Source organism: Oryzias latipes, chromosome 1 (genome assembly GCF_053564925.1).
Source record: "Oryzias latipes strain Hd-rR chromosome 1, Olatipes_Hd-rR_3.1".
NCBI lineage: Eukaryota > Metazoa > Chordata > Actinopteri > Beloniformes > Adrianichthyidae > Oryzias > Oryzias latipes.
In genome coordinates, this window is record NC_136237.1 from 40,206,292 (window position 1) to 40,218,888 (window position 12,597).

At 45.5% G+C, this 12,597-nt stretch overlaps 2 protein-coding genes across 2 annotated transcripts; both read right to left on the reverse strand.

Moving 5' to 3' along the window:
- Nucleotides 1–3,374: 3,374 nt before the first annotated feature.
- Nucleotides 3,375–7,046, reverse strand: LOC111947362 (uncharacterized). The gene is made up of 6 exons (XM_023954253.2): nucleotides 6,877–7,046; nucleotides 6,473–6,809; nucleotides 5,735–6,356; nucleotides 5,276–5,464; nucleotides 4,727–5,193; nucleotides 3,375–4,624 (listed from the first exon to the last, which is right to left on the reverse strand). Exons 1-6 carry the CDS (start codon nucleotides 7,029–7,031, stop codon nucleotides 3,419–3,421), a joined length of 2,976 nt encoding a protein of 991 aa, XP_023810021.2. The 5' UTR covers nucleotides 7,032–7,046; the 3' UTR covers nucleotides 3,375–3,418.
- Nucleotides 7,047–7,149: 103 nt separating this feature from the next.
- LOC144992213 (uncharacterized) lies at nucleotides 7,150–10,930 on the reverse strand. The gene is made up of 6 exons (XM_078947707.1): nucleotides 10,710–10,930; nucleotides 8,979–9,293; nucleotides 8,488–8,857; nucleotides 8,281–8,365; nucleotides 7,716–8,209; nucleotides 7,150–7,632 (listed from the first exon to the last, which is right to left on the reverse strand). Exons 1-6 carry the CDS (start codon nucleotides 10,796–10,798, stop codon nucleotides 7,222–7,224), a joined length of 1,764 nt encoding a protein of 587 aa, XP_078803833.1. The 5' UTR covers nucleotides 10,799–10,930; the 3' UTR covers nucleotides 7,150–7,221.
- Between the last annotated feature and the right edge of the window lie 1,667 nt (nucleotides 10,931–12,597).

The window sequence follows — 12,597 nt, forward strand, 5'->3', positions numbered from 1 at the left end:
TTTTCAATAGTTTGTGCGACTTTTATGTTATTAAACTTTAAATTCAAATTGATCTTATTCTCATTTGAGATAACTGGAATATTCAGCCTATTTAGGAAACTATTAATGTCAGTAGGATTACAGTTCCCTTGAGCGTCATACAGTTTCTGGTAATACTCTCTAAAGGCGTCGTTGATATCTTTTGGATTGACTAAGTTTTGTTCATTTTTTGTGATACATGTGATAGAGGTTTTAGTTTCCAGTTGTTTTATTTGCCATGCCAATAATTTTCCAGCCTTGTCACCTTGTTCATAAAATGTTTGTTTTAACCTTAAAAGGCTTGATGCAGCCCTGTTACTGGACTGTTTGTCATATTCTGCTCTTAGGAGTAATAACTCTTTTTTTGCTTCCAGATCCCCATTTTCATAAATTTTTTGTTGTGTGTGTTTTATTTTGTTCTCTAGTTGTGCAAAATTTTGTTTGTCTTTCTTATTTTTATAGCTTGTGTAACTAATTATTTTTCCTCTAAGAAATGCCTTAAAGGCATCCCATCTAATGCAGGCTGAAGTTTGATCTGTGTTGAAGTAGAAAAAGTCATCTATTTGTTTTCCTATGTATTTAACAAACTCTCCGTCCTGCAGCCATTTGTGTTGGAATCGCCATCTAGGAGGGTCGCTGGATATTTTTTCATCCCTGTATACTAGGCAACATGGAGCATGGTCCGAAATTACAATATTGTCATATGTACATTTTTGGATTTTGGACATCAATTCAGAAGAAATTAGGAAATAATCTATACGTGAGTAGGTTTGAAATGTTGCAGAATAGCATGAATAGGCCTTGGTTTGCTGATTTAATTCCCTCCAAATATCTAGCAGTTTTAGTTCTTTCATTGATCTCAGAATACTCAGTCTACAGTTGTTATGAGTTTGGTTGGTTCCTGTGGATCTATCCTGGCTTGGATTTAAGGTACAGTTAAAGTCCCCAGCTATTATAAATTGCCCGGGCAGCGCTGAAAGTGTAAGGAACAGGTCTTCATAAAACTTAAAATCATCAGAATTAGGACCGTAAATATTAACCAAATTTAATGTTTCCAACAATAATGATCCTTGTATTATTAAATATCTACCCCTCTTGTCTTTAATCACATTACTGACATGGAATGGTACAGATTCATGAATAAGAGTCATCACTCCTCTTGCTCTTCTAATTCTTTTTTCGTCTTCCTCTAGAACAGGGGTCGGGAACCTATGGCTCGCGAGCCATATATGGCTCTTTTGATGGTCACATGTGGCTCGCAGACAAATCTTTAATTATAGTTTTTTTTATCATTAGTCCAGTCCTTCTCGGGCGCGATGCGATGCCAGAGGCGCGCAGTAGTAGCAGTGCTTGGAGAGAAAAATCTGCGCCAGCGCTATAAGTTTACAATTATCTATAATTTCACAGAGTTTGTACCAACTGGTAACCTGTGAATTGCCGTGCCTAAAAGTGCGCGCTCCCGTCTCTGAGAAAGAGCGCGCAGTTGCGGGGATGGGATGTGTGAGGGAGAAAGCAGAGGGTGGGGCTGAGGTGTTGTGGGGACAGGCAGCAGGTGAATCGCGCAGGGATTGTAAAAACGTAAAACCCAATGCCCGTCACTCACTGCAGCGTGTGAGTGTGTGTTTGGCTCCCCGTCTGCATGTGAGCAGTCTCTCACATCTACAGAACATTCAGACCTACGATCACGTTAAAGTCTCAACGCCTGCATGAAGCAGAAACTCACCACGGATCAACCAGACTAGACCATCAGCAAAACTACCACGAGAAATACTCATCATTTATTAGAAACAGAATAACAATGTTATTAAAAATAATCCACAGACTTATTGTACTTTAAAAATGTTGAAATTACATCAAATGCACACATTCACTTGTATATTTAGTTTTAAACATATTGTCGCGGACTGAGTTGGATGGCTGTTGGGCCGCGTTATAAGCACTCCGTGCTTTATCCCCAATCTGCGCAGACCCTCTCGAACCGAGTCGAACTTTTTCTGAAGCTGGTGCACTCCCGCCGCGAGGTCCGGGTAGAATCGGATCCGCTGCTCCTTGTAGCGAAGATCCTTTTTGGCCCGCGCCGCAGAGACAACAGCCAGCTTATCCTTATAGTTAAGGAATCTCATGATGAGAGTGCGAGGTGGAGCGTTGCCGTCTCTCCGCGGTCCGATTCGGTGCGCTCTTTCTATGGTCAGCGGAGTCTGAAGCATTTCGGTGCCGAGCGCCTCTGCGGAAGGGCGATGCGCTGGACAGAAGTGCAATTGAGATGTGTTAGGATTGGCCAACCCTTGACGTACAGGTGTTGACGTTTTCTCCCAGTGGAGCCATCTTGTGGTAGATGGATGAAATTGCAGAGAAAAATGGTCGCTGCTACCCAGTCATTGTAAATAAATGCAGAAAACATTAATAATCCATGTTAACCTTCCCATTAAATTGTCCAACCCAAAAGTACCCCTAAATTCTTGAGACGGCTGACTTATGAAGATGGTTCATTTGGAAGTAAATCTATTGATATCTTGAAGTTTATTTGAATGAAGCAAAACCTCCACTAAAGTGTCCTGTTGCCTGTATGGCACTAATTGGCGCCATCTAGTGTTCAGTTGATCAAATTGCTAAATCCACATGTTTATGTAAACAAGTTATTGAAAACCTTACAGTAATGACAGTAGTTTCAAGTTAATTCTTGTCATGTCTTAAATTTGATTTGAATTATAGAAAATCTCCTCTGATACATTTCCTGTCATGTGTCCATAGAACCAAGCTGGAAGCTGTGCCAAATGATCCAGGTGATCTGACCTGAAAAGTGAACTGCAGAGCTCCTTATACTCAACTCTTGAACATACGAGGTCTTTTTATTGGAGTTGCAAAGAAGGTATTTGGATATACTCCGTTAGACAACACTCCAGATGGACAACAGTGTGGTCAAGGAGTTGACCAGCATTTGCTTCCTTACTCTGGAGGAACTCCCATTAGATGACAAGCTGACAAAATAAAGACTAAGCCAGCTTTACTTTTTTTCCCACACATGTTGTAGTGAAATTCTAATTTTCACTTAAGAATGTATTTGAGATTATTTTGAATAAACATTCAGGTAAATCTAAGTTTTTGTTGTGTCTTATTTACTTTTTAGTATTTGCTGTCTCCCTTTTTAATGATATGATCTGTTAGGTGCTTACAAATCAAAGAACAGATCAAGATTGCGTGTGATGAGGGAAGGCTCAGAAAACACTGCAGTGACTGTCTGGAATGCCTTGGGATTCCCCCTGAGGAAGTGGCCTTTGAAGAGGAAAATCTGACCTTCTTTGCTCAGACTGCTGCCCTTGTGACCTGATTTCTGAAGAAAATGAATGATGCAAATCTGTAAAAACACAAATTCTTTTTTATTGTAACACAAACATATCTGTCAACAAATGTCATCGACAACAGAGCTAAAATGTTCAAAGCTCTCAAAAACTCTGTTTTGAAGACCCTTTGAAGTTGACATCTTGGTCACTGGGCAAAAAGTTTTCTTTTTGTATTTTTTGTGTCCCTGGAGAGCTTGGCCACAGAGACTACAAACGGGGAGATTGTGCACTCTTGACACTTTACTGTCCCCTCCTGAGCTTTGTCCTTGGAGCTTCCTTTTATAGATGGTAGCTTTTGCCCAGGAGGGTGTGCTGATGCTGGTGTGTGTGCTTTGCATGGAGGCGGCGCTGATGCTGGAAGCGGTGCTGATGCTGGAAGCGGTGCTGATGCTGGAAGTAGTGCTGGTGTTGTCAGGGGCAGGTCGTATGGGAACGAAATAGACGCCCTGGATGGATGAGGAAGCAGCTGCAGGCTGCGTTTGGCTATGGATGACAGGTTTAATCAGAGTTCTGCTTGGTGGTTTTGGGAAGGAGGTGGAAGAGGGCAGAGGGATGTCTGTTCTCTTTTTCAGCTTTTTTGTTCCAGCAGTGCTTGGTATTGGTACATATGTAAGCACAGGGTAGTCTTGTGGGGGCAGCACAGCTGGCTGATGTGGTGCTGGAGGTAGCTCCGAGGAGGAGATGGAGGTGGTCTTTGTGATGGTGGACGGCTGCTTGGTGGCACGGAGGTTCAGCAGCCTCTCCTGAAAGCGAATAAAGTCTCTCACCGTCTTGCTGTTTATCTTTGGTAGAGGGATCCCCGCCCTGGACAGGATTGGGTCCTCCACCAGAAGACAATGCTGGATGCGTTCATACGCTTTAAGAATGTTGGTCTTCTCCGGGCTGCTTTGAGAGCCGTGAGGAGTCCGCAGCCACAACAGTTTCACCAGCGTGTACATCAGCCTGTTGTTTTGGGCGGTGATGTCTTGCTGAGCTGGAGCGTACCGTTTAGCCATTTTCACCTTCTGGATAACGGCAGCTTCAACAAGATCATCCCTTTTGGTCCTGCAGTACAAGGTGTTGCCCCAGTGTGTCCTGTACAGCTGGTGAAACTTCTGCGGCTGCTTATCATGTTCCTCCACGGCGTTCCAGGCTTCCACAACCTGGCTCCTCTGCTCTGTGGTGAGGGACAGCTTGTTCTCCCTCACGCCAATCTCCACGAGCAGAGAGCAGAATCTCTCCAGCCTCTGGAATCCAGGAAGAGGATTCGGACTACAGACATCCTCCTGTTTTAAAGAACAAAAGTTAAAAAGGTTTCAGAGAATAAAAAGACTTGCACACAGGAGACTGTCTGTGCCGTTTGAAATATTTAAAAAGAGGCTACTCACAAAGGCTGGCGGGTGAGGAGTGGAGGTGTCGTGGCTGGTGATGTTGATGTGGGCTGGGGTGGCGTGGAGAACATCACTCTGCTCCTCGCTGTCGCTGTGGTAGGCCTCATCTTCCACTTCTGGATCCAGCTGCTCAGGTGGAACCACCTCCTCTTCTGGACCAGGTCCATCTGACATGATGTCCTGAAGGGAAAAAGGTCCAGATTCCCCTGTGCTCTGGCTGAAGAGGTACTCCAAACCCAGGAGCTCCTTTGAGGCCACATCAGCGGGAGTTTGGAAGTTTTCTTCCACAGTCTCTCCAAACAGCTGCTGACAGCGTCTGTTGAGCCTGTCAATCAGCGGAGCAGAGTACGTCCGGTGTCTCCGCCCTCTGCCTCCAAACACGGCATCTGCGCTCCTGTCGGAGTTCCAGCGAGCAATACCGCTTATCAGGTAAACCTGATATGGACGTGCAGCACAGTGTGGCCCTGTGTGGTGACAAGATTTTTCAGAAACCTCATTTTTAATAACCTTTCATGTGCTGCTTCTGTGCACGCCAGAGTGTTCTACCTGGAATCATGTGTGGCAGCACTTTGTGGAAACCCTCCAAGCTGTTGCTTCCTCGAAGGCATTTATAAAAAGGCACATCCACACCGTTGATGTTGGTAACACGAGCCACCCTGTACATGCACATGTCAGGTGGATCCTGAATGCAGCCCAGATGCCGCTGCTGGCACGCCCACACCTCATCGATGGCTTCTATAAATAAATAAAGGAATTCAGAAATAAGGCAGTTCAGTCAACACATTTTTGACACATACAGGGATGATTGTGAACTTTTTGTTTTAGTTTGTTTTAATTTAAGCTCTGTTTTCAGGTTGTCAGTCCAAATAGCTGCCTTTCCTTTGAGTTAATGATCCTCAGTGTGTTTAGTTGTTTGGTTCTCAGAGAATCTTTTAACTGCTGACAAACATTCAACACTTAGTTATATAGTAATTGGATAGTTCACTAAGAAAGCTTTCCGTTTACCTGGTGTCTTGAAGAGGCTCACTCCACTTTCATCCAGACCAGCTGGACCTTTCAGCTCCTCGATCGCCCCCTGGATGAGCTGGAATGTTTCCTGTGGTCCCAGAGTCACCCTCCGCACGTGGTGCTTCAGCTGCTCCCTGGAGATGTGCTGCTGGATGACGCAGTCATCCGACAAAGACTTCAAGGCTTCCCCCTTAGCCCTGACAGCCTTTATCAGCAGATCCAGGTCGCCTTTATTGTAAGCCAGCACTGCCCCAGCCAGTGCAGACTTGAATGCAGCGCATTTGGAGTGGCTATCAGTCCGGATGGCTGCGTCGAACCGGTGGATCCAATGGAAGATGTCCAGCCGAACCACCATCCCACGGTCAACCCAAGGCTGAAACAAAGTCTCCACCGCTGTTGGGCCTTGAGCGCGGCAGCACCCCCGATCAACGTACAGGATCTTCGGAGCCGGTTGATTGGCCTGCTCAAACCTCTCCATCAGTCCTTGACACATGGGCCGAAGCTTGTCTGTGGATTCCTCGCAGGTCAGCACGAAGGTCACAATTTGGGAGTGCTCGTTTCCAACACTGGTGAACCACTCGGCTGACCCATGAGCCTCTCCAGACAGCTTCTTAACCACCTGAAACATACCATCATTTGTCATCAAACCCCAGCAATATGAGGTGCATTTCATCTCAAGTTGTGAAAATGACTGCAATATGTCTGAAATGATAATACAATGAAACTTTGAAATACTTTTTTGGTGGAATCCATTTTCAGCACAGTGCCAAAGTTGGAGAGGATCTGGTTCCTGTAGTCCTGCACATTGTCGGCCTCTGCCAGCAGAAAGGCGTGCCGCAGCAGTCGCGCGGAGGGTAACTCTCTGGAGGGGGGGGGAGGGCGGAAGGTGTGCCCCAAAGCGGAAACAATGCCACCCGGCTCCAGGGTGCCCATCAGAAGGGTGGTGTACAGGTCCTTACGATGAAGATATTCTTCATGGTGGTTTTCCTGGACCTGCCGCCACACCTTCACCATGGTGTTGCCCTCTGTTCTGTCCCGCAGAAGGCGAACAACATTCTTGTCCACGCCGCGCCTTGGAGAAGAGAGAGTCATCAGATGATTCATTTAAAATTCATCCACATGCTGCTGGTAACACTCACTTGCAGGTGAGAACTGCAGGGAACATGGCTTGATGGGCCTCACTGAGCTGAGACAGAATGACACGATCCCATGCAAGCCAGCGCCCCACTGTGCCCCCCTCCTTGTTTCTGGCTGCCTTCGTGCATGGTCCACAACACAAAACCTCAGTCAGCATTGTGTACCAGCTGGGCACGTCACATATGTGCCGTACCTGCAGAGATCAGAAACAGTGAAGCAAAGCTGAGCAACGTGTGATGTGTTCATCTCTGAGGCTATATTTAACTACTAAACAGAACAAAATTAAAGCTGTATGGAAAGCCTCTAAAAGACATTAGTATTGGATCTTCTGTCCTGAACACTTCTGCTTAAAAAAGAAATTTACAAAAAAAGAAGAAAAAAAAGGTGAGTCGTACCCGATGATGGTAGCCAGACTTGTAGAGGTGCACATCTCGCCCTGCACCTGCACAGGTGTCACCCCGAGGACACTTGAGAGAGTACCTCCAAACTCCCACAGGACGCCAGACAAAGACGCGGCTCCGGAAAAAGAGGTGTGGAGCCGGTAGACCAGCGCTGATGAAACCAGGAGGCTCCGGAGGGTAAAACCACATCCGGTCTGATTTCATCACTCGCCTCCTCTTGAGATGGCCAGAAACATCTTTATATGTTTGAACAGCTGTGAAGAGTCCTCTCTCTGTGTCCTCCTTCAGCCAATTGACGTCAGCAGGCGGGATGCCATTGGGGTCTTCCCACAGACGCACCCAACCCTCTAATTCCACCTGCATTGCAAATTATATACAGAACATGTGATGAGTTTTAATTAAATGTAAGAGATTTAAAGTAGTCATATTTACTAACTTACAGGTGAGTCACTCTGAGGCAGTTCCACAGGAGTGACGCGACTCTGGGATGTGGAGGCCAACGCACTGGTCTGAAGAACAGATGCAGAGTGCTGTGCAATGGTTCCAGACAGAACGGGCCTCTTACTGATTTTAGGCTGGGAGGATGCAGATGGGGAGGTCCTCTCTGGATGAAGGGGGGCAGATAAGGATATCTGAGGCTGGGAGGATGCAGATGGTGAGGTCCTCTCTGGATGAAGGGGGGCAGATGAGGATATCTGAGGCTGGGAGGATGCAGATGGGGAGGTCCTCTCTGGATGAAGGGGGGCAGATGAGGATATCTGAGGCTGGGAGGAAGATGCGGTTGAGGCAGTCATCTCTTTCCGAGGGGAAAATGAGGATGACTTGACCCGGCTGGCTGACTTCTTTTTTGTAGGCTGGGATTCTTTAGAAACAATCTCAGTAAGCCGACTACTGCCTTGGCTTGCACTAGCGGACTCCTGAGACGTCACTAAATCTAAGAAAGTAAAAATTTTGGGATTAAGAAAGACATGTACGTATTTTTAATTAACTCTGTTAGTCTCTTACCTTCCACAGCCTGACATGCAGCCATCAGCTCAGCATCATCAGCAGCAGCAGACATTGAAGATGGATTGCCCATTTTCAGCTGTTGCTGCAGTAGGAAAGAAAACGTTTTAATTCATTAAATTCTGTAAAGTTCAGTCATGAAACATTATCAATGTGCAAATCAAACACGCTCTTTGCTTTTGGGGTGTTTATGGCCACAACACTTACTTGTTCCTTTTCTGATATGTATTTTCGGAACCTCTTCATCTGCACGCTGGTGATGTGGGTCAGCGGTGTGTTCAACCATCTCCTCACCGAGCTGTTTGCTTTTTGAATCATCTCCCTCTCCTTCATGCTAAATGTCTCTGGCCTGTCTTTTTGGGCTGCATACTGCCGGTGGAGCTCCCACATCTCCTGAAAGGTATGGTCTTCAAACCCTTTCTGGCCATAGATGCACCGATCTATGTTGGCCTCGAGGAGAATGGAGACTTGAGGGAAGCTCTCTGCGTATTCCGTCAGGCAGTCTTTTATCCACTGGTTCCCAATTTCACCTTTTCGAGCCGGGTTAATCACCTCCGCTCTGTGTTTGTCAACTAGGCTGCAGGTGGATATTTTGATCAGTTTAGTTTAATGCAGACATATTTGTGTCATTCATATTTAGCATTGCATGCGTTAGGTTGTGTAGTACATAAAAGGTCATTTTTATGTTAAATACTTACAATTTCAGGTATCCAACATCATTGGCCACAAGCCAGTGGAAAGGGGCGTTCTTGTACTGCCCAAAAGGCAACACCAGCCTTCCCAGACACTGCTGATGGGATGGTGAAGAGATCCCTTCAGCCCGCAGCAGTTTTTCTGCATGGCCTAGGGCGGTGAACTGATGGAGCAGCTCTGGTGGAGGTTGAGGGAAGATTTTTTTGTTCTCCCGATACAAGCGGGCCTCTTTTGAAGCCACAATAATGGCCTGCTGGCGATGCGCTGGGGCGTTTGGGTTTGTGACCCGGATGAAAGTTGCCATCTTTGCTTGTGATAGTCTGTGTCATAGAAGAGTAATAGGTGGTTACACAGAGTGCTGGCAAGACTTCAAAGTGTGTTTAATTCAAATATCTTGGCAAAATCTATATTGTATATTCAATGTTAGTATTCTTTTTTAAATCCTCATCTAGGCCTTTAAAAGCATGCACATGAATATACAATGACGTACACGCATGTGCACGTGCATGCATGCACGTCCACATGCATCATTGTATGTGCATGTCATGATGCATACGATGACGTGCATCATTGTATGTGCACGTCATTGTATGTGCATGCATGTACGTGCATGTGCATGCATGTACGTGCATGTGCATGCATGTACGTGCATGTGCACGTCATTGTATGTGCATGGGCATGCATGTACGTGCATGTGCACGTCATTGTATGTGCATGCATGTACGTACATCTGCACGTCATTGTATGTGCATGGGCATGCATGTACGTATATCTGCACGTCATTGTATGTGCATGTGCATGCATGTACGTACATGCACATACAATGACGTGCAGATACAATGATGCATGTGCACATGCACACGCATGTGCATGCATCACTCAACATAGTTTTAAAAATTGACTGTTAGAAAAATCCAACGTTGCAGAGAGACTTGTTCACTTAAAAAGCTAAAACCCACAATGACGTTGTCTAGTTAGGAAAAAAAGATGTTTGTGTTTATTTACTCCCTAAAATGTATGCTACTAAAAACGAATGCTAATTCGAAAAAATCGCTAGCTAGCTAGCTAGGACCTGTTTACAGACCAGAATAAAGGTCAAATCTCAGCGATCGGAGCAGTTTGACCAGTTAAACGTTTAATCTGAAGAGGAAAAACAAAGTGCTATTCGCAAAATCGTCCGTAAAAGGCATGCTTTTACAACGAACGCTAATTTGAAAAGTTCGCTAGCTAGCTAGCTAGGAGGACCTGTTGGCAGACCAGGAAAACCGTCAAATCTCAGCGATCGGGGCGATTTGAACGATCAAAACGTTTAATTTGAAGAGGAAAAACAAAGCACTATTCTCAAAATCGTCCGTAAAAGGGACGTTAGTACAACGAACGCTAATTTGAAAAGATCGCTAGCTAGCTAGCTCGCTCGGACCTGTTTGCAGACCAGGAAAAACGTCAAATCTTAGCGATCGGAGCGATTTGAACAATGACAACATTTAATATGAAGAAGAATAAAACAAAGCACCTTTCAAAATGTCGGAAAAATGCTAGTAGTACAGGGACTGCTAGGTGGAAGCGATCATTCCTTTTTTGCAAAACAATGTAAACTGTGCGTGCGAATGGCAGCTCAGACAACAATGAAAACACGTAATTAGGGATAGTAAATGCTTGAATAAAGAAAAAAACTTGTCCTAACTAAATCAAAGGCCATTTTTGATGAAGCAGGTATTGCTGGGAAAGTGGCTCACCTGGTCCGCGTGCAGCGTGTCAATGCTCGCGATCTGATTGCTTCTCTAGGTTGGGCACAACGCGCCTCTGATTGCTCGTTCACATCCATGGGCGTCAAGTCTGGAACAATGAGCGTCGAGAATTGTCCATGTTGGACGCAGACTCGACCAATGGGAGCGGAGATCGTCTACGTTGAACGTGGACTGTTGCACTACTCTGGCCCCATCCTCTGCGGAAGCCACTTTTCCAAGAACAGGCACGGGTCCTGTTCAGCTCCTTCTGGCAAATTGACAAGTCTTAAATTGTTCCGCCTTGATCTTGATTCCAAATCTAAGACTTTGTCCTCCAGAACTTTTCCTTTTGCTTCCAGTGCGCTCACCTTGGCCTGCAAAACGCTGATGTCGTCCTCCGTGTTGGAAATGCGCACCTCCGTTTGTGTCACTCGTTCAGCGCAATCATTCAGTTCCTGTTTTATGTCTTCGACTGCCAATAAAAGTTTGTCAAATCTTGTAGAAAAGTCTGTCTTCATGGAGGTCACAACAGACAGTATTTTATCCACCTTGCTGCTTTCCTCCTCGCGCGTCTCCGCCATTTGGACAGTGGCAGCGTTAGCCTTCTGCGCTTCCCCTCGAAGACGAAACTCCGTTAACTTGGGTTGCTTAGAATTTTCAGTTGTTTCTTTTCCAGTTTTAGGTTTTTTATGCATTATTCCTTCATTCCTCTTGTAATTTAGTTTTGGATAGCAGCAAGTAAAGTTCTTGGTATAGCACGAGCTGCAGAGCGGCAGAAAACACGACTTTTCACATGGCCGCCATAACCGGAAGTTCATAAGTTAATATTTTAAGCTGTATAACAATTATACCAGATCTGCTGAGACGACAAATATTACATCAAAGGTGAAATTCTGACATGAAGATGAGCAGAAAATGTCTGTCCATCAATACACTGTGGGTTAGGAGGAGGGATGAAGCAGAGAGGGAGCAGTGTGATAGTGTGCACGTGGGGGTGGAGATACATGCACCCTGCTGAAGTAAACCGTGTGTTCATAAGGGAACCAGATCCTCCCCAGCCAGACCGGGGGGGGGGGGGGGGGGGGGGCAGGCCGGGAGCACCCCAGGCGACGGGAGGAGCTTTTGTTTGTTCTTACCTGCAGACTGAAAGCATCGTCTTGATAGATTTTTAAACATTATTGTGATAACTGAATCTAAATGACCTCCTGTGCTGCAGTCTGGGCTCCTGAGAAGGGCGATGACCTGCTAATGAAGCGGTCAAACCACAGTAATGATAACTCGTGCTGTAAAATGTTTCCCACTGTTCGTCTTTATTCCAAATGAAACCAATGACGACTTCACTTCTGCTACAGTCCAGCTGCTGCCGGGTCTGACGGTGAGTCAGTCGCCTGGCAGCTTCATCTCTAAACTCAGGTGAACGCTACATTAAAGTTAGAGGCTCAGAGTTACAGTTGGACACAAACTGCACATGGTGACAAATATACATCCTGACAAACACTTCTCTTTGCTCCTGTCCACATACTGGGTGAAAAAGCACAACAGTACGAACATTTTCTGAATGCAGAAACGCTGAAGAGGCATTGCACCATGAACCACTACAGAGGCAAACATCTGGCTGCTGCACAATCCGTGTACACACAAGAATCAACAAGACCAGGAGAAATATAAAAAAGAAAATGACCATTTTAATAAGTTATAGTGCAACTGAACGCAGAGAAACCTGGAGGGGGGGGGGGGTCACAGAGTTGCAAGAATCTACGACAAAAAACTGGAAAACCAAATTTAGCACCTTTAGCATTTTAAATGAAACTGAACGAGTGCATCCGTGTCATCCTGTAAGGTTCAATTAAAAGCTACAACAAGCTGGTGTTTCAAAACAATCCACTTCTTCTGTCCA